This window comes from Pyrus communis, chromosome 6, assembly GCF_963583255.1.
Source record: "Pyrus communis chromosome 6, drPyrComm1.1, whole genome shotgun sequence".
NCBI classification, from domain to species: Eukaryota; Viridiplantae; Streptophyta; class Magnoliopsida; order Rosales; family Rosaceae; genus Pyrus; species Pyrus communis.
The window spans coordinates 29370404-29392274 of NC_084808.1; the positions used below are offsets into that span (position 1 = coordinate 29370404).

A 21871-nucleotide genomic window follows, 5' to 3' on the forward strand; every position below is an offset into this window, starting at 1 on the left:
CCTCCCATTTGCTTGGCCATAGCTTCTTGACCTACAAGCAAATTTTCAAACTCAACAAGCGATGGTTGTGTCGGCCATCCTTGTATAGCGGCAATGAACCCTCGATATTCAGGTCTCAAACCATGGATAATTATTCTCTTCATCCTGGTTTCCCCAATAGGAGCTGTTGGATCTAATTCTGAAATTTCGCGGCATATCGACTTCACCTTGTGAAAGTACTGGGCAATCGTCATGTCGCGTTGTACCATCGATAGCAGCTCATTCTCGAGAAGTTGCAATTTTGTATCGTTCCTCTTCGAAAAGAGTGTAACAAAACTGTCCCATGCTTCCTTTGGCGTTTTAGCATCCCGAATGTGCTCCAACATTTCTTCTTCTATTGTGGTCTTTAAGGCAAACATTGATTTGCCTGCTTTAATTTTCCACTTCCGCAAGACGCCGTTAGCATCTTCCGCTGCCGGTTATGTAACTTCACTACCACCGACAACCTCCCACAAGTCTTGACCTTAAAGGTAAGACTCTATACACGTTGCCCACGTGTTATAGTTTTGGTTGTTGAGCTTCTTGATTCCTCCAACAACTTGAAGATCACCCATCGTATGGGCAAGACTTTGACTACACCGAACAAGCTTGAGTGACTACTGTGCAGAGTAATACACTACTTTCGACACAAAGAAGCTCCATCTCAAGGTTTGTGATAACCCTAGCAATAATCTCAAGAAATCTTTTCTGATGTGGAAGATCAGTCAAAACTGCAACCACAGAGCATACTCGGAATTTCAAGAGACTTTACAACCAATGCTCTACCAAGAACGATCCCTGACCGACTTGGCTCTGATACCAATTGTTGAATAAGAAGAGTATTCAAGATAACTCTAATGATCCCAAGAAGAAGAAAATAGAGCACACTCTTAAAGAAAGCTCACAAAACAAACTAATTAGCAAAGCTTTTCTTATTTAGCTCTAGGCTTTGTTTTTCCTTGGATGATTTACAATGTTTGGGGACTTGGGTATTTATAGCAAATCAAATGAAGGCTACACCACACACTTAATTAAACTAAGATTATTTACTACCCCACAAAACCCATTAATTGCACCTAATTTTTTCCACTCAACCATACCTAACATTGCCTAACTTTCCACTCAACCATACCTAATTTTGACATTGATTCTCAACAATACCTGCCAAAGCGAAGGCCACGCGACTTCCAATCGATTCTTAAACATAACACCAACAAGAGTGAAAATCACTCATCTTAGAGTTTAAATGTGGTTTTTTTCTAATCCAAGACGATCATTTAGTCAATATTATGTTTTTAGTGGGAAATGTTTAATAAATACTTGTCTTACATACACGCGGTATTGTGATATTGTGTGAGGGAGATTCAAACACATAAACCACTATGATACAAGTGATATTACGATATTGTGCGAGAGGGTGATATAATGAAACTTTTCATATACGAGTCGTAAGTACATACTATGTAAAAATCTCAAGTTCAATTAACTTAGATGAGGAGTGATATGTCAAATTTTTAGAAGGTATTTTTGTTGTTAGATTAGTTTACATTTTAAGATTTCTATCTTAAACCAATTAAATCCAATTAATCTAACAACAATGAATATGGTGATCAGTTGCTTGGGGAAAATCTTGGATGGGTTTTGTATGGTAGGGATGTTTTTGTGTTTGTGGGCCATATGGCCACGTGGTCCGGAGAGCGGATCGAAGAGCAAAATGCACTGATCTAATTATTATGGTTAACACCACATAGTAATGTTTGATAATGAATTTTAAGCTCGTATTTCACATAGCACGTATAAGATTTAATTTTTAACGTTGGTAAACCATAGGATAAAAGTCATGAAAAGCTAAAATATCTCTAAGGGTTGGTTTGGTATTGCTGTGCCTTGAAAAAAATATGCTTCTGCTATGCTGTGAGAATAAGCAGCTGTGAAATAAAACACCAAAATGTTTGGTAAACTTTTTTGTAAAAGTGCTTTTGAAAAAAAAAAATTAGTATTATAGTGTTTGATAAACTTTTATGTAAAACATATGTGAAAAAAAAGTCGGTTTTTCAAAGCTTGGTTTTGCAGCTTCTTGTTTTTGGTTTTTTTTCGCCCAAAACTGTAAAAAAAAGCTGAAGCTGAATGTTTACCAAACACAAAAACAGCACCCAACTTTTTTTTATACCAATTTTTTCAGAATCACCTCAGTACCAAACCAGGCCTAATTTATCCGACCCTCAAAAAATGAATGACCGTGATGGGATCACCAACCAATGTAAATAGGTAAAAGTAAATAAAAAAAAACTACAAATTTCCATATCGCGGTTAGAGAACACCTTAAACCCTTGTTGCTGCCAAAGCGCCCCTCACGGACGTCACCCTAAAACCCTAAAACAAGAATCCGTCCCTCTCCGAAATCCAAAGTTTCAACGCAGCCGGATCCAGCCGCAATGAGAAAAGCCAAATCGAAGAGCTCCCGTAAGCAAAAGGACCTGTCGGAGCTCCAGGAAATCGAGCTTCTAAATTCATGGATCGAATCCCAGAAACCCGATTGTGGCTCCAACCCCATGTCTCTCCCCGCCTTGCCCTCCGACGCCCCCGTCGGCCGTCTCGGTGACACCCTCTTTTCTCCCTACGCCGGCGCCACCAGATTCGAGCAGCTGCCCGTCTCTAAGAAGACAAAGGACGCCCTTCGCCAGTGCAAGTACGTTGAAATGACAGATATTCAGAGGGCTTCTTTGCCCCACGCGCTGTGTGGCAGAGATATTCTCGGCGCCGCCAAGACCGGGTCGGGAAAGACTTTGGCTTTTGTTATTCCGGTAAGTTGGGCGTGCTTTGTTTTGGGGTTGGTTTGGTTGCGGAGACAGTGTGTGTAAAGAATTTAATTGGGTGCGTGTAGTTTTACAATTTTTGATGATCCGTTTGAAAAATGAGTGCTTTTGATCTGTGTGAAAAATGAGTGCTTTAGGAAGATGATTGATGCTGGAAATTGTGAGGAAGTGAATGGATTTTCTTCAAATCTGTTCACAATTTTGATTTTTGGTTGGTACAAAAATTTTGGTCTTGGTTTGTTGCATATTTGGTTCTGCGAACTTTTCTTGAGTTTCTGTTATGCTTATCGCAATTATGATTGTTAATTTCCTCGGTTTTCCCTCTTTTCTACCAAGTTTGTTGAATTTGAAACCAAATGTGCCACAAGAAACTGAGTTGTTATGTGTTTAGGTTAAGTTTATATGTATCTGTTTACACACTTAAGCATGCTAATGATCGAGACATTTATATGTGCATACATATATTTGTGCAAACTTTCCTTTCATTTGTCAGTGATAGGCATTCTTCTTTGGTAACAAAAAGAACCCTTTTCTGATGCTGTATCATTTCTTTTATTTCAGCTTGTGGAAAAATTGTATAGAGAAAGATGGGGACCTCAGGATGGGGTAGGCAGCATCATAATATCTCCAACAAGGGAGATAGCTGACCAAACTTTTGATGTGTTAAAATTGGTTGGGAGACACCATAACTTTAGTGCTGGCCTTCTAATTGGTGGTCGCAAAGTTGAAGAAGAGAAGGAGCACGTAAATGACCTGAACATACTGGTTTGCACTCCAGGACGGCTTCTTCAGCACATGGATGAAACCCCAAATTTTGATTGCTCACAACTTCAGGTTTTGGTCCTTGATGAGGCAGATCGTATTCTTGATGTCGGATTTAAGGACACACTGAATGCAATCATTTCACAGCTACCTAAAAAAAGACAAACGTTTCTCTTCTCAGCAACTCAAACAAAGTCGGTTAAAGATCTTGCAAGACTCAGTTTGAAGGATCCAGAATATCTCAGTGTGCATGAGAAGGCTGTGACAGCGACTCCTACTCTTTTGCAGCAGGCGGCAGTCATCGTTTCACTTGACAAAAAATTAGACGTATTGTGGAGCTTCATAAAGACACATCTAAATTATAGAATTCTAGTGTTTCTATCAACCCGCAAACAGGTGCAATTTTGTCTCTGAATTATGTCTATGTAGCTCAGATGCCAGCTTGTCATGCCTAATAATTTCAGCATAATATATTCAACATCGAGTTCATCTGATTGATAGAGGCCAGCTTAAGCCCTTGAAATGAGAGAGTGCGCCCAACAGAATCAGTTAAATAGTTCAATAAACTTCAATCTTGAATGAAAGATGCAGACTTTTTATATGCCCTTGGAGTTTGAATTAATGGTTCTGCATTGAGGTCTATGTTTATGTCTGACCCTGTTTTCCCTTCACAAGCCAGCATGGAAATTTTGATCATATCAGTAATTCTAGTTATAGACATACTTACACATACATATAGAAAGAATATAGCTTTCTCCTAAGTTGCTCGAGTCATTTACTAGAAAGAAATTTCTTCACTTACTCAGGTGGTACCGTTTTGATCCCAAACCAATTTGGCACAGGATCATATTTGGGGGTGGGGTGCATGTTTCACCTCCATTTTTACGACTGTTGATGATGTTGAATTGCATTTTTTAATAGGTAAAGTTTGTCTATGAAGCATTTAAAAAGCTCCGTCCTGGAATACCCTTGAAGTGTCTTCATGGTAAGATGAAGCAAGAGGGACGAATGGGAACGTACTCACAGTTTTCTGAAAAACGTTGTGTTCTCTTCTCAACTGATGTGGCTTCAAGGGGCCTTGATTTCAACAAGGCAGTTGACTGGGTTGTTCAGGTGGGTTGTCATCTCCAAAAATATTCTTATTATGTTATAACAAATATAAGGAAAAGAAATTTGTTGTCTATGGTCTCAGTTTTAAAGATATTTTCCCCCATGTGTAGGTGGATTGCCCAGACGATGTTGCATCTTACATACACAGAGTTGGACGAACTGCTCGTTATCAATCTAAAGGGCAATCACTTTTATTTCTGATGCCTTCAGAAGTAAAAATGCTTGAGAAATTAAAAGAGGCAAAAATACCTATTAAGTCCACCCAGGTTTAATATTCTTTCTTTCGTCTTAGGAGGATGGGGGTGGGAGTAGGAGAATCCACTGTCCACTTATTTTTATTGTTTCCATTTTAATTTGTGGGCCATGCTAAATTAGCTGCTATACTGATTTCTCAGGCTAACCCGGATAAACTGCAACCAGTGTCGGGGTTGTTGGCATCTTTGCTAGTCAAGTACCCAGATCCACTTCAGGGTCTGGCTAAAAGGGCATTTATCACGTACGTGAAGTCTATTCAAAAGCAGAAGGACAGAGAGATTTTTGATGTTACGAATTTACCAATTGAAGAATTTTCAGCATCACTGGGTCTACCAATGACTCCTAAAATTCGTTTTGCAAACCAGAAAATCAAGTCCAAGAAAGTGCCTGAATTATCTCCCCTTGTTGAACCAGAAAGTTGGGACAAGGAGGATAGGTTGGAGCTTCCAAAAGAGGAGCTCGATATTGGTGATTTTATGGAAGAGGAAGGGGAGGAAGACGCTCTTGTAAGAAATGCTACTGCAAATGAGGCAGAGGGGGAAGGACGAAAAATCGGAGATATTATGTAAGTTGCTTGTCTATTATATTTTATAGATATTTAACCTTAAAGATTAAGTCGCAAGATTCTGTTTGACATTAGAAGCAAAATATACACAAATGGATGGACAATTTCGTAATAAATCCGTTTTCTGTGCTTCCCAACTTAAAATGATATCATCCAGCTGTGGTAGTTTTGGATGTATTACCAATGCCATGCTGACTACCTTAATGCACTCTTTTATCATGTGCCATTTGTTTCCCAATCTGTTGGCGAAATTTGAGTTCAATCACTTTTTTTTTTTTCTTGTAGACTGGCTACTCGGGTTTCGAAGAAAAAGAAGTTAAAGATCAATATCCATAGGCCAGTGGGGACTAGAGTCGTCTTTGATGAGGAAGGCAACACGCTACCGCCATTAGCAAGGCTGGCTGATATCAATAACAGTGGTCTGCCTGATGAAATTCATGGTATGTTTTGTGATTCTAGAATTACATCAAATATAAACCAGAATAACTGAAAATATTACAAGCATAGCATAAACTTGGGGTGACGCCCTAATTTCGAAATGAACAATTGAGGTAAACAAATAGATTTATGAATTTTCTGACTCCTATTCTGAAGAACAACATGTCCTGACGTATCTTATTTTTTGCTGCAGACATGAAAAACGAATATTATAAGAAGCTTAGGGAAGATATGAAGGTGGTGGACAAGGAAGACAAGGTTCTAGACCGCCAGCGTCGCCGTGAGAAACGTTTGAAGCATAAGATGAAGTTGAAGAGAGGAAACACAGAAGAAGATTCGGAGGATAATCTTTCTGATTCAGAAGGAGAACCAGCTGAGGATCGACCCCGCAAAAAGTCCAAGATATACTTTGGTAGTGATGATGAAGGTGAGAGAGAAGAAGGTAAGAAGAAACTGGGTTTCACTGCTGACTCAATGTCTTTAGAGGAACAAGAAGCTTTGGCTCTCAAATTATTAAATTCCATGCACTCATAAATTTTGACCTTTGTTAAGCTTAATGATGTTTTCTAGTTTTTTATTTTTTATTTTTTTATATTTTTTCCTTCTGTGTCTTGAGTAAAGTACTAAAATGTAATGATCTTGAAATTTTAAGGTGAATTTAGAAGTATCATACTTTTTTTTTTCAATATCATCCTTCTAAGTTTTACCTTCTAGCTCGGTTTTGACCGGAGAAAAAGTCTGCCTTCTGTGAAAAGGGCTGAGGCCCGATAGGTTGGGCAGGGTTTTTTGGCCCGTTTTCATGTACCGAACAGAAAATCTTATTGAAATGACAAAAAATGTTTTTGGTGAAATTACTTTTGAAACTAGTTCTTAATAAAGAATGAGGATCCTCACCAAATTCTTTTTGTGAGAATCCAAAGGATATTTTAATTGTATTCGTTCATTATAAATCGTACGGTTAGTTTATATCAGGTACTATTTGTGTTTAATTTTACATAAAAAATTTAAAATGATTTTTTACTGCACAATGTACGATGAATGGATACGATTAAAGAATTATTAGAATCCTCACAAAGAGGATTCGGAGAAGTTCCTTACAAAGAGGATTGTTAGTAAAAATGTAAGTAAATTCTAAAAAGACATTTGAAGTACGTTATATGCTTCTTACATCAATTCAAATGCTTTTAGAACCTAATAATATTTTTTTCTAAAAACGTTTTCAGTCATTTTAAAAGTACATTCAGATGAATCCTATACTAACGAAAAGAAACATTTGCATTGGCGCATGGAGTAATTTTCTCACTGAGACAGTTTCTTTACAACATTGTCATAGTTTTCTGTAATGAATAACAATGAAAATAATCAACCAAAACAAAAGTCATTTAACTGATTAACGTTGTTACAATTTTAGTGTTGAAACAAAAATTATAGTGCATCTCCTTATTAAATAATAGTTAAATCACTAAACAATTTTAAATTTAATTATTTTATTTTGCATAAGTGATTTTGACGAATGATAAGCCGTTCACATCTTCGAGTAACAGTGTATGTGAGAAATGGAACATAAAAAGTCGGAATAAAACTGTTGCTAGCATTCCGCATTCCCATGGTATCGTTTGGTATGCAGACGGGACGGGACGGAACATAATGGGACGGAACGAGACGGGACATGACGGAACGGAACGGAGCGGGAGCAAAGATGCCCTCGGATGGAAACAAGGAGGAAGAAGAAGGAGACGGAGAGGTTATAATTTTGTGTTCCACAGATGTGGAACGAGTCATTCCAGGGGGTGAGGTGGAACGAAAATTCACCCAAAACTCGTCCCGTGGAACAGCTTGTTCCACCCATTTTAGGCGCACCAAACGTGGGACGGAACGCCTTGTTCCACTCTGTTCCGTCCCGTCCTACGTACCAAACGGTACCATAAGGCAATCGTCCGTCGAGCTTCTCCGTGTAAATGTCGGAACTTGGTAGCCTCCTCGTTAAAAATGGGGGAGAATCAGTGTGAACAAGAAGTCATAAGTAATTAAATGCCAACCAAACCCAAGCAAACGTACACACGTTTTTGAGTACATGAAAGCTTTTTAATGCTTGTATTTTGGCTCATCATTCCAAACATTGGTATATGCTCGTCATATATTTAATTATCTGATACGAGTAATGTTATTCATGTAATATTTTTATATCATATTTCTATATCGTCTTAGGTGGCATCTAATGTGGATAGCCACATCATTTGAAAAATTTGCAAGACCCAAGGAAATGAAGGAGAATGACTCCTCGTATACCATAATCTTCATTTAATTAACTAGTTTTTCTTAATTATTAGTTTATTAAATAATGAATTAAATTAAAAAAAATGATTAATTCAAAGGATGTGGCTGTCCACATCAAATGCCACCTAAGATGGTATGAAAATGTGGTACAAAAACATGGTATGAATAACATTACTCATCTGATACGTATTCATTCACTTAACTTTGGTTAATTTTTTTCAAAATTGAAAAAATAACATTTAATGTGAAAGTTAATTAGAGTTAGGTTAAAAGACACATGACAAACAATTAAGTGTACGGTGAGCATACACTATAATTATGATGGTGAGCAAAAAGCTCTCTCCTTGTGGTTAGAGTCTCTCTTTTATACTCACTTAAAATTCTCTTTTTTCCCTTTAGTGTATATCAATATAAATTATCGCTTGTACTCTATTCTTAAATTATTGAACCATACGGTTTTTGACACACTAAAAAATTTGAGCTTTATTTTTTAGGGAGTTTTAACGAAAAGCTCACGGTACTGTTCAATTTAACGAAAAACCATATTTTTATACTAAAAAGTCAATCCTGATACTATTCACTTTACCCTTTATTTTATCCTTATCATTAAAACTCAAAGTTATCAAGTAGTTTTCCTTATTTTCTAAGAAGGAAATCAACTAGCTTTGACGTGTGTTTTGGAACAAAAGATTGTGCGAGCATGAGGTGATTTAACTTTCTAAGATTCTTATTGTGCTTTAGAAAATTGTTACTTTTTTCGTTTGATATTTTTTATTGTTGAGAGTTTGATTCCTAAGTTCTGGAATCAAACATAATTACATACATAGGCAGTTGGATTATTATTTTTTATTTTAACAATTGGTTTGGCCTGAAATCTTAAATTTCTTTTAGTATCAAGGTTAGGTTATTTACGTATTAAGCTCAATAACACAACGTAACGACGCATTGGTTGGAATCTCAATTTTCTTAAGCAGAACACCAATATTAAAAAGGAGGCGTGACTGAGAACCAGTATGCTTCTTCCTCGAAGAAGAATGAGGCATCATCTTCCACCTACCCTTAAAATGATGCACATATTGTTTTAAGCTCGCATTCAAACTTTAAGAGTTTGCCGAATCCTCGTTGACCTAAGAACCCCGTCAAGGTCACTTTTATCAATAATCCATTGAGTTTTATGGTGATTTTATTAATGTGTATTTGTAAAGGTCGAACCTTTAAGCTTTAAGGTCAATTAGTAAAGATGAACTAGTCCGGACCAGCCAGTCGATCAAAGGAACTTCCCCTCTAAGGCAAGGAGAAAACCCTCAGCGGTGAAGTGAATAGTGAATACCCTTATCTTCTTTTACCATTTGATTGCTTAATGGGGTGGAGATACCTTCTCTTTCGGTGAAAAAGTTGCCACTGATTTATCTCCTTTTCTTCAAATGCATGGCGGCATTATTTTCGTACAATTCCTCAAACGTCTCCTTTCATTGTTCGTAATTTTGCCCTTTTGAAAAACTGATCATGTTTCTGTAAAATAGTGGGGTTTTGTGAACTGGGTTTGTAGGCATTTGCTGTGGAGTGAGACTGTAGAGTGAGTGAGATGATGGAGGCTTCAGGCAAGAAGAAGACTAATAGTGAATCTGTTTGGGAGGCCAAAATTCGTCAATGCTTTTTTAATGCTGATGAAGACAAGGATTTGGAAAAATCCATGTTAGAGGTGAAGAAAGAGTTTGAGCAATTTGATGATTTGCTCAAAATATGGAAGGTAATGCTCTAGGTTTTATTATGTTTGTTTTTCTGAGCCTTAATTTTCGAGTACTCCCTATAGTTTGAAGTTATCAATCTTTGTTCTGAAATTGGAATTGCTGGTTTCTTGAAGCTTTTCTATAACCATTTTTATAATTTCTTGTTCCCCCCTTTAGGTACTTTTCAGTGATATTTTCCTGAAGTCGTTCAAAAAACTGAAGTCGATCCGTTTGAAGTCGTGCAAATGCTCTCTTTCAGAACAGTTATCGGTCCTCATTCTCTTTTTAATGGCTAATTACTTCTTGGTCTCGATAGAACTGAACATTTCTCTTTTGGCTTTCTCTTTGTATGCAGAATGGGTTGGCTCAAAAGAGAAGCTCAGTATTGGTGTGGTATCTCCTTATGCTGCACAGGTAGTTGAAGTTCAGGAAAAACTTGGAAAGAAGTATGATAAGCTTGATGGCTTTGCAGTGAAGGTGAAGACAGTTGACGGGTTTCAGGGTGGGGAAGAAGACATAATTATTATGTCCACTGTACGATCCAGTAAAGACCAATCTCTTGAATTCATATCAAAACCTCAAAGAATTAATGTCTCTCTTACAAGAGCTAGGTATGGTTCGATTCAAATTTGTGTTATTTATTGCATCCTTGTTGCTTGTTATTAATAACTTCAGCTCTGCTATTGACTTCAGGCACTGTCTCTGGATTTTGGGGAATGAAAGAACGCTATCTAATAGTGAATCTGTTTGGAAGGCCTTGGTCTTGGATGCCAAAATTCGTCAATGCTTTTTTAATGCTGATGAAGACAAGGATTTGGCAAAATCCATATTAGAGGTGAAGAAAGAGTTTGAGCAATTTGATGATTTGCTTAATCCTGACAGCTTACTTTTCAGCAGTAAAATATGGAAGGTAATGCTCTGGGTTTTATTATGTTTGTTTTTCTGAGCCTTAATTTTCAACTACTCCCTATAGTTTGAAGTTATCAATTTTTGTTCTGAAATTGGAATTGCTGGTTTCTTGAAGCTTTTCTATAACCATTTTTATAATTTCTTGTTCCCCCCTTTAGGTACTTTTCAGTGATATTTTCCTGAAGTCGTTCAAAAAACTGAAGTCGATCCGTTTGAAGAAGTCAGTGCTTAATCTTCTACTTAAGCTTTCTGGTGGCTGGAGACCAAGAAAGCGAAATGTAGAGACTATTAGTGGAAACTCATCAGCAATCTTGAGGCAGTATAAAGTTGAAGGTCTATATGTTGTCTGCTCAATTGACATTGTGAAGGAGATGAAATACATTCAAGTTTTAAAGATTTGGGATATATTGCCTCTAGAGGATATCCCCAAATTGAAAAATCGGTTGGAGAGTATTTTCAATAGATATACAGATGATTTCATCAATCGTTGCAATGAGACGTGTCTTGACGGGTATGTTGTTTGGCATTTAGGCCTTTTCCTTTTCTTTTTCTGGACATGCATGAATTTGTAGTAGCAAATGCTCTCTTTCTGTAGTCATATGAAGATACAAACTTTTCCTAGTTTTTTTGAAATTCTCAAGTAATTCTTGTGCTTCTTTATCATTTGAACAGTGATTTAGAAGTTCCGAATAGCTGGCCACCCACTTTGGATATTCCCCGGTTTAAGGACCTTAGCAACACTGAAGCTGAGAGTGACTTAGTTGGTGACACTTCTGACGGTAGAAGTTATGTTGAGAATTCACAGGTCAACGAGAGTTTATTGCTCATGAAGTTTTACTCATTGTCATCTGGTGTTGTGAATCACTTGCTGTCTTACCGCGAGGGTAGAGAGTTGGATCTTCCATTTGAAGTTACTGACCAGGAAATGGAGATTATCCTTTATCAGAGAAGTACCTTTATACTTGGAAGGTCAGGAACAGGGAAAACCACTGTTTTAACCATGAAATTATTTCAAAAAGAACAATGTTTTCAGTTGGCAGAGCAAGGATGCCTCAGTAGTCAAAATAGCAATGTTGGGCAGAGTTCTTCAGCTACTCAGGAAAGAACTCTACACCAGCTTTTTGTGACCGTGAGTCCTAAGCTATGTTTTGCCATCAAGCAGTATGTGGATTATTCAACAAAAGTTTTGTTCTTATCCCTGACTTATTTTACATTATTGTTCTGTAAATTTCAAACGTCGTATCAGCCACCTTATGTTACTAAACTTTTGTATGTCTACAGTTTTGCATGTGGTGGAAGTGATTCAGCTGAGAAAAGTTCGATTAATATGGCTGATTTTGATGATGAGGAGTCTCAATTCAAGGATATCAAGGATTCATTTCAGGATATTTCTCCCAAATCTTACCCTCTTGTTATAACATTTCATAAGTTCTTAATGATGCTTGATGGAACGCTGAGTAATTCGTACTTTGATAGATTCCTGGAGGCTAGGACACTTACTCAAGGTCAATTGAGAAGCTCAAGATCCGTTGCATTGCAGACGTTTATAAGGACAAAGGAGGTTAATTATGATAGATTTAGTTTGTCTTACTGGCCCCATTTCAATATGCAGTTAACGAAGAAGCTTGATGCTTCCAGAGTCTTCACAGAGATAATATCGCATATTAAAGGTGGTATTGGAGCCATAGAAGCAGGTGATGGTAAACTCAGCCGGGAGGATTATGTTCACCTGTCCGAGGGCCGGGGTTCCATTTTAAGCAAGCAAACGAGAGAAGAAATATACGATATTTTTGAGGCTTACGAAAAAATGAAGATGGGAAAAGGTGAATTTGATCTGGCTGATTTTGTAATTGATCTTCACCATCGTCTCAGGCATGGAAAATTTGTGGGTGACCAAATGGATTTTGTTTATATCGATGAGGTTCAAGATCTCACAATGAGTCAAATTGCTCTGTTTAAGCATGTGAGCAACAATGTTGAAGAAGGCTTTGTCTTTTCTGGTGATACAGCACAAACAATTGCTAGGGGTATTGATTTCAGGTTCCAAGATATACGGCATCTCTTTTACAAGAAGTTTGTGTTGGAAGCTAGAGGGAATGAGCCTCACGAAAGAAAACAAAAGGGACAATTATCAGAAGTTAAACAATTGACTCAAAACTTCCGTACCCATGCTGGTGTATTGAAGTTATCACAGAGCATTGTTGAACTACTTTATCGTTTTTTCCCCCAATCGATTGATATTTTGGCACCTGAAACCAGTCTGATATATGGGGAAGCTCCCGTAGTGCTTGAATCCAGAGAAGATGAAAATGCAATCGTAAAAATTTTTGGGAATAGTGGAAATGATAGTGCAAATATAGTTGGCTTCGGCGCAGAGCAAGTTATTTTGGTCCGTGATGATGATGCTAGGAAAGAAGTTTCCAAATTTGTTGGGAAGCATGCTCTTGTTCTGACTATAGTGGAATGCAAGGAGCTTGAATTCCAGGTGATTTTTTGCTGCTGCCCGCTTTACTTATTATGATATTTTCAGTTTGTTGGATCTTGATATGTTTTTTGAGTTTATATTTGGTTTCATTTATGACATTTATGACTTGTTTGTAGGATGTACTCTTATACAACTTTTTTGGCTCATCACCAATGAAAACAAAATGGAGGGTGATATATGATTATATGAAGGACCAAGATTTACTTGACTCCACATTGCCCCAACGCTTTCCAAGGTTCAGTGAAGCCAAACACATCTTATGCTCTGAACTCAAACAATTATATGTTGCTGTTACTCGGACAAGACAGAGGTTGTGGGTTTGCGAGAATGCAGAAGAGATTTCCAAACCAATGTTTGACTATTGGAAGAAGAAATGTCTTGTACAAGTTAGGCAACTGGATGATTCCCTTGCACAAGCAATGCAAGTTGCAAGCAGCCCCGAGGAGTGGAAATCACGAGGCATTAAGGTTTGCATAATTACTTATGTTAAAACACCATTATTTTCTAGTAATATTGACAAAATCCTCTCTTTGTTTGTTGCAGCTATACCACGAACATAACTATGAAATGGCCACAATGTGCTTCGAAAGAGCTGGTGATACTTATTGGGAAAGAAGGTCCAAAGCTGCTGAGATATTTGATGCTATAGGCAAGGCAGATTCCGCAGCTAGATGTTTTTCTGATTTGGGAGAGTATGAAAGAGCATGTATGACTCTTTTAACACTTGCTATTTGTCCTGTTTCTGTTTAAATTTTTTTTTTTTAAGTTTAAAGTGAATTGCAATAGCATTTTCTTCTATAAAAAAAAAAAAAAAAAAAAAAGGAAAAGTGAAATTGCAATAGCATTCTGATAAAATTTGGTTTATCATTTATTGGACTTTAATCCTCCGAAAATCTTGCATCCCAGCCTGTAATTATTTGTACTATTGCTTAATCTAGAAAACTCGAGTTTGATAAGTAAGTTTTCTCATCTTATAACTTTTAATGATGCAGCTAGGATTTATTTGGATAAATGTGGTGACTTGGAAAGAGCAGGAGAATGTTTTTCTCTGGCAGGATGCTATGAATATCGCATATGTGTACGCTAAAGGCAATTTTTTCTCCGAGTGTCTCACTGTTTGTGCCAAAGGAAAGCTATTTGAAAGGGGTTTGAAATACATCGAATATTGGAAGGAGCATCCAGTAGAGGACACTGCTGTGGCCACAAGAGGAGAAGGAATAGATAAAATTGAGCAGGAATTTCTGGAGGGCTGCGCACGTCACTATTGCGAGTTGAAAGATAACAGATCCATGATGAAGTTTGTTAGAGCTTTTAATTCTATAATTTCAATGCGAAACTTTTTGAAGGAGTACGCTACTCTTGATGAGCAGCTTCTGTTGGAAGAAGGATTTGGAAACTATCTTGAGGCCGTGGAAGTAGCAAAACTGAAAGGCGATATTCTACTCGAAGCTGAGTTCCTTGAGAAGGCTGGCAAGTTCGGAGAGGCATCATTGCGTATTCTATTCTATGTGCTTGCCAACTCTCTTTGGTCAGATGGCAGCAAGGGGTGGCCTATTAAGCAGTTTTCACAAAAGAAGGAGCTTTTATCAAAAGCCAAGTCGTGTGCTAACAATGAGTCTGAAAGCTTTTATGAGTTTGTTTGCACTGAGGTAGACATTTTATTGAATGAGCAGAGTAGCTTGGCTCTGATGAAAGACCAAATGAATGCCTGTGAGAGACATAGGAGTATTGGAGGTGAAATTTTGTCGGCTCGAAAAATACTGGATGCTCATCTTTCTTCAAGTGCCAATAAGTACGTGTGGGAAAAAGAATTGGTTGATGATCCGGTAAAGCGTTCAGAAGACAGGATATCTGAGAACCAGGTTTCTACACATTCGTTGATGTACATCTGGAACTTTTGGAAGGATAAAATTGCTTACACGATTGAATGTCTTGGATGCCTTGATACCCAAGATTTTAATGAATCCCAAAAGTATGAAGAATCTTGTTTTAATTACTTTGGAGTATGGAGGTTGTATAGGAATTTTAATCCAGTCTATGTGCTACTGATTTCTGATGCTGATTGGGCTCAAGGCCTGGACAAAAGACATCATTGGAAGTTGGTCTCCATTAATGCTCGCCAGCTTGCTTCAGCCGCTGGGAATTATTGGAGTCCAGAATTGCTCTCAGTTGGCATGAAGGTTCTGGACAAACTTGAAGTGCTTTACAAGTTTCCAATGAAGAATCATGATCCATCGTTCTCCCAAAGCTGGTGTCTTATCCATATCTGTGAGGTCGCAGTATGTCTTTTGCAATCAAAATATTTGAAGCTAAGGGATCAAGATACTAAGACGCTGTGGAGGTTTGTTACTTCTTCGACTGAGAGTGTTGTTGCTCGAATATTTCCCTTGGATTCAAGGAATTCCGTGACAGAGAATATGATTTCCTTTAGAAGAAATGATGCTTCAAAGAATGTGCTGAAACAAGTAATAGTCGAGTATACCAGCTCTAAGAACACGCTGTCTCTTGGGAAAATTGGAAGGCTTGTAATGGTCATTCTGGGGTCTGGGAAGCTGAATAGTGAACTGTATGAGAAGCTTGTGAAAAATCTGGAGGGCAACTCACCGTGGATGGCGTTTATCAGGATTCTCTGTAGGGATATTAAACCTGGAAATGCTAGTCAAGTACCGAGAGAGGTGTCAGTTATACGGAGGTTACATGAAGCTCTAGTTGAAACTTATAGGACAGACTGGAGGAGGGTTAATGATTTCATATCGCCTGGTTGCTTTATGTACCTTGTAGAGCGCCTTGTGATTTTGGCAACTTGTTTCCAAGGTTTTGTTATCACTACACGCTCCTGTTTTGTGGAATGGCTTCTATACCAAGATGAAGACACCAACTTGAGTCTCATGACGGCCGATGTGCAACCATCTTTGGATGAGATTGTTGGTTTTGTGATTGATGTGGTGTGTGGCTGCGTTTTCAATGAGGAAGATATGATTGAATGGATCAAAAAGTCCAGCAGAAATTGGAAGAACGATTATTCACCACTCTTGCTGAGATTCGTTGTGCTGCTTTGCATGGTTTGTGTGAACTTTGGGAAGGGTCTAAATATACTGGATAAGTTGCTGGGGAGGAGCGATATCACGCAACTCCTTCCACGGGAGTTTTATGACGTCCTTAAAAGCTGGGGGAGCCGCAAATCCCCAAGCATAAAGGTGAATGTGCTAGTAGCTGCTGCCCTTCAGAAGATCGGAAATACTATGGTAATAGCAAGTTTTGGGGTCAATTGTTCAAGGTTCTTATGTTCAGATGCCATCTTTGTGGACATGAAGGCCAGCCAGTCCCAGTCCAGGGATGACATCTATAGAAAATTGTTTCCTAACATTCCCGTCCTGCAAGCTTCACACGCTAAATCTGTTGAAGCAGGAGCTACTCAATCTAGCAGTCGTGCCATTTCTGAGGAGGGGAAGAGTTGTAAGATTCTGCTTTCAAACTCTGGTGTGGTGGAACCATTAGAGACTAGTGTTGAGGACAGTCAAAATGCAGGTGAGGACCATTCTGTATCAAACGAGTCAAATCCAAAGTCTTCGCCTGCGGACGCTGCTTCTGGATCCCAGCATGGCAGCGGTAAGGAAACTGGAAACCAGGGGAAGAACAATGGCCAGAACAAGGAAGTCGGTACCACTTCTGGATCCCAACGTGGCAGCAATGAAAGTGGAAACCAGAGGAAGAAAAAGAGCAAGAACAAGAAACCCAAGAAGAAAGGAGGCAGAAAGTAGCCATCTGATCTCTGCTTACATACATACATACATACATACATACATACATATATATTTATGTATTTAGTTTTTCTGTATAAGAATTTGATGTTTCTGTTGGTATGATATTTATCTTTTAATTTGAGTGCATCTCTCGAAATGTTGTATTAAATGATTGAAGTTTTGGGAATTAAAAGAGAATGTTTGAATGTGTAATATTTGAGGCACGTAATTGAGTACAAAAAAATTAATGAACACTATGTTTTAAGAACAATTGAAATTTCATCGTTTCAATTAAATAGGCAAATAATTTCAAATTGAATTGATATGAAGACTTACAACATAGATGGTTCGAAAGTTAAAGTTCAACGTGGAATGTTCCACAACTAACACCCTCTTTTTTTTTTCTTTTTCTTTTTAATGCGGATCTCTTCCCTTAAAGGGCCGGCTTTCGAAACTTGTTGCTTCTATGGATGTAAAACCATATATTATGATGTAGAGCTATTAAGGTGCAAAATTTTTATTCACTGGATTGAAATGTAACAACAATGTTAACTTGTACAGCAAGTTATTTTCTACTTTCAAACACGTCTCAAATTCAAAACAACAGATGAGCAAAATGAGTCTTTCAACAGAGGCAGACCCTTAAAAACTTAATTCTCGTCACTCCCGAATACCTTGACTCTCGACAATGGCTTCCTCAAGTAGCCATCCACCTCGAACTTCTTCGGCAAAAGCTGCCGGTGCTTCTCAAACTGCTCCGTCGCCTCCGCATTCCAATCAAGCAAACTGTAAATCATCCCACGGCAAAAGAACGGCCAGAAGTCTTTCGGGTCCTCCTTCACCAATTCATTGTAGCTATTCAATGCGTCCTCCACATTCTTCTGCAGGAACTGAACCTGCGCCATTATCAATTTAACGTCTCGAGCCTCCTTAGCCTTGTTCTCCTCCTCCGCAACCTGTAATGCGTCCTCCAATCGCTTTATCACGGCCTCGCCTTCGCCGCAGCGGTCCATCAGCAGGGCGTTCTCGAACAAGGCCTCGAATGACAAGGGGTTCGAGACGAGTATTTCCTCGAACACTTGGCGGGACTTTCGTTTTCGCCCATTTCGCTGAGAACTCTAGCCATCATGAATTTCCATTCGGTGGCGGAGGGTTGCGCCGCGACCAAGCGCTGCAGGATCCTGAGCGCCTCGTCGTCCTCACCGTTATCGAGCTTCTGCTGCAGAAGCGATTTCAGGGCATCGATGGCTTCCGAATTCGAATCCAGGAAGTCAGACAATGGCTATGGGGATTGGTTGTTCTCGTCATCTGTAAGTCGAGGACTTGGTGGTGAACACGGCGGCGGTGACTCCGATGAGAATGGCCGCTTTGGCGTAGCGTTTGAGAGTTTGGAGAATGGGGTTTGGGTTGTTGTGGGAGTTACCTGTGAGGAGGGTGCGGTGGTGGTGGGCGGAGGAGAGCACTCCCATTAATCATCAGAGTCCAAATAAACAAGCCCACACATACGCAATCTAGTACGCAATTTTACATAAACCGCAAAGTTCAAATTACTAAATCGAATCCCTAGTTTATTCCGAGTCAAATTCACTCAAACACGTCAACCCAAATTTACTAAAAACTACGAGTGATTTGATTCCATTTTGGATGAAAGATGCAGACTTTTTATATGCCCTTGGAGTTTGAATTAATGGTTCTGCATTTAGGTCTATAAGATGCATGTTCACCTCCATTTTTGGGGGTGGGGGCGGGGTGCATGTTCACCCCCATTTTTACGACTGTTAATGATATTGAATTGCTTTTTTAATAGGTAAAGTACGTCTATGAAGCATTTAAAAAGCTCCGTCCTGGAATACCCTTGAAGTGTCTTCATGGTAAGATGAAGCAAGAGGGACGAATGGGAACGTACTCACATTTTTCTGAAAAACATTGTGCTCTCTTCTCGACTGATGTGGCTTCAAGAGGCCTTGATTTCAACAAGGCAGTTGACTGGGCTGTTCAGTGGGTTGTCATCTCCATAGACCGGCTACTCGGGTTTCGAAGAAAAAGAAGTTAAAGATCAATATCCATAGGCCAGTGGGACTAGAGTCGTCTTTGATGAGGAAGGCAACACGCTACCACCATTAGCAAGGCTGGCCGATATCATTATCAATACCAGTGGTCTGCCTGATGAAATTCATGGTTTGTATTGTGATTCTAGAATTTACATCAAATATAAACCAGAATAACTGAAAATATAACAAGCATAGCATAAACTTGGGGTGACGCCCTAATTTCGAAATGAACAATTGAGGTCAACAAATAGATTTATAATTTTTCGACTCCTATTCTGAAGAACATCTTGCCCTGACGTATCTTATTTTTTGCTGCAGACATGAAAAACGAATATTATAAGAAGCTTAGGGAAGATATGAAGGTGGTGGACAAGGAAGACAACAAGGTTCCAGACCGCCAGAGTCGCCGTGAAAAACGTTTGAAACATAAGATGAAGTTGAAGAGAGGAAACGCAGAACATGACACGCTCCGATTCCTGTGTTCGAAGGACAATGGGATGGTCACGTGCTGGCCGACACCCGAGGGTGACGCAAGCCATTTCATGAATGCATATGCCGAGAACATGTGTAAAACATGCATATAAATTTTGCTCGTAACAATGCAATATAATAATCAAGTACAAACCTTAATAAAAATATAATATTCAACTGCCAACAATTTAAAAGTGATAATGCATGACATGTTCAGAGCATACTATTAATTCGAAATACTAGCGGAAGGAATATTAGAAAGTGCGATTACAAGAGATGTCTTACACAGAAAGGAGGACACAAATTCACTGATATGGGAATGCCTCGTTCTTAGGTCATGAGGGGGCGCAAAACAAAACATGAGTGGACCAAATTTATATATAAGTAACACTAAAACAGTTATTCTTCAATGTACTAACCCCCAGTTTAGAAAACTTATATACCATAATAAGTAATAGGTTTTTCGAAAACCCTAACATGCCATAAAACCTTCGTAAAACATATATCATATATAGTATGCTTAGTAGTGGCATCACAATCGCCCGAAGGCCCTACATCGCCATCCGGAAGGCATGTATAAATCTTCCGCTCATAGGTCCTACATCACCCGCTCGAAAGCATATATAGATATCAATCGCCCGAATGCCTTACATCACCCGCCTGAAGGCATATATAAATTTTCTACCTAAAGGCCCTACATCACCCGTCCAAAGGCATATATAAATATCATTCACCCAAAGGTCTTACTTCGCTTGCCCAAAGGCCTTACATCGCCCGCGCGAAGGCATATATAAATGAATATCTACTAAGTAAGCACAGAAAATCATAAACATAATCTTTTCAAAATATATCTCATTGGAGCTCAATAGCTCAAACATTATATCATAAGTCATAATCATAAATATCTCAATAAACATAAATTCGATAAAGCATGATAATTCATAAAGTGTAAATCCGATTTACTCATAAACGTTTCATAAAATGTAGTCATAAAATCATACTTTTCATGTATGCATTCCTAGTAATTAAATCATGCATTTTGGAAGGGATCCACTCACAGATACTCTGTTACCGAAAAGCTGTTCGAACTAGGGAGGACGGAAACGCCACTAACTGTTAGAAGTTGGTATAGAATCCGAGAAGGGTTCCTAACTGGTGTGGGAGTTCTAATTGTAATAGGTATGGGAAACTTGGACGCAAGTTTCAGATAGGTTTAGGATTCCAACTCAGTTTAGGATTAGGTTTTGATTTAGTATAAAAGGGGTCCTTAACGTTAGGGTATAGTTAATGTGGATATAGTGTGTGAGAGACTTATGTGACAAGAAAACTGTTTGTATGTGTGAGTTTTCTTGTATTCCTTTATTCAATCAATAAAGTGTGCTTCCGTTGTTCATGGTTTTCTGTTATTGGTTTGGTTTGATCGAAGAGTAAGTTTCAACAAGTGGTATCAAGAGCCATAGGTTGCGTGGTCAAATCAAAACGATGACAAAAACTGAAAGTGGAGATGATAGGGGTACTGAGGTAACCAAGACTTCGGTGCAAAGTGCTCAGTTTGAGATCGAGAAATTCATTGGGACAAATAACTTCGCTATGTGGCAGTGCGAAGTAAAGGATGTACTGATTCAACAAGGTTTACTGGTGGTGCTTGAAGACATGCCTATAACAATGAAGAAGGAGGAATGGCAGCGGCTGAATGCACATGCATGTTCCACGATTAGACTATGTCTTGGAAAAGCACAAAAATATGGTGTAATGAATATCTCATCAGCTAGAGAACTATGGGATACGTTGGAATCGAAGTACTTGAAGAAGAGTGCAGAAAACAGACTTTATCTTAAGAGTAAATTGTATCGTTTTCAGTACAAGGAAGGAACTAAGATGATTGACCATCTTGAAGAATTTAACAAGATGATTGCTGAACTTCTGAACCTAGAAGAGACGATCAAAGATGAAGATAAAGCGTTGATTCTGATGAATTCCCTACCTGAATCTTACGAGTCGTTTGTTACGACATGGATTTATGGTAGAGAAACTCTTAAGTTTGATGAAATCTCAAGCGCAGTAATGAATCATGAAGTCCGCAATTTAGACAGACAAGAGAGAAACAATTCCGAAGCACTAATGGTAAGAGGAAGATCAAAGGAAAGAAAACCAGCAACTAAGAAGAAAGGCAAGTCTCGTTCGAGAGGTGCCTCAAGCAACAGAAAGTTTCTCGATAAAGATGAGTGCGCCTTTTGTCAT

The 21871-nt window shown here is 38.5% G+C and overlaps 2 protein-coding genes and 1 pseudogene across 2 annotated transcripts; 2 read left to right on the forward strand and 1 right to left on the reverse strand.

Moving 5' to 3' along the window:
• Positions 1 to 2353: 2353 nt before the first annotated feature.
• Positions 2354 to 6634, forward strand: LOC137737639 (DEAD-box ATP-dependent RNA helicase 32-like). The gene is made up of 7 exons (XM_068477180.1): positions 2354 to 2822; positions 3396 to 3992; positions 4518 to 4709; positions 4817 to 4972; positions 5102 to 5526; positions 5812 to 5966; positions 6158 to 6634. Exons 1-7 carry the CDS (start codon positions 2454 to 2456, stop codon positions 6496 to 6498), a joined length of 2235 nt encoding a protein of 744 aa, XP_068333281.1. The 5' UTR covers positions 2354 to 2453; the 3' UTR covers positions 6499 to 6634.
• A 3195-nt stretch (positions 6635 to 9829) lies between these two features.
• Positions 9830 to 17126, forward strand: LOC137736405 (uncharacterized). Its single transcript, XM_068475678.1, has 9 exons — positions 9830 to 9991; positions 10149 to 10582; positions 10665 to 10881; positions 11039 to 11391; positions 11553 to 12041; positions 12162 to 13365; positions 13482 to 13832; positions 13909 to 14103; positions 14358 to 17126. The coding sequence occupies exons 1-9, from the start codon at positions 9830 to 9832 to the stop codon at positions 17124 to 17126; spliced, it is 6174 nt and encodes a 2057-aa protein (XP_068331779.1).
• A 576-nt stretch (positions 17127 to 17702) lies between these two features.
• LOC137736406 (protein SLOW GREEN 1, chloroplastic-like) lies at positions 17703 to 18577 on the reverse strand (annotated as a pseudogene).
• Positions 18578 to 21871: the final 3294 nt, after the last annotated feature.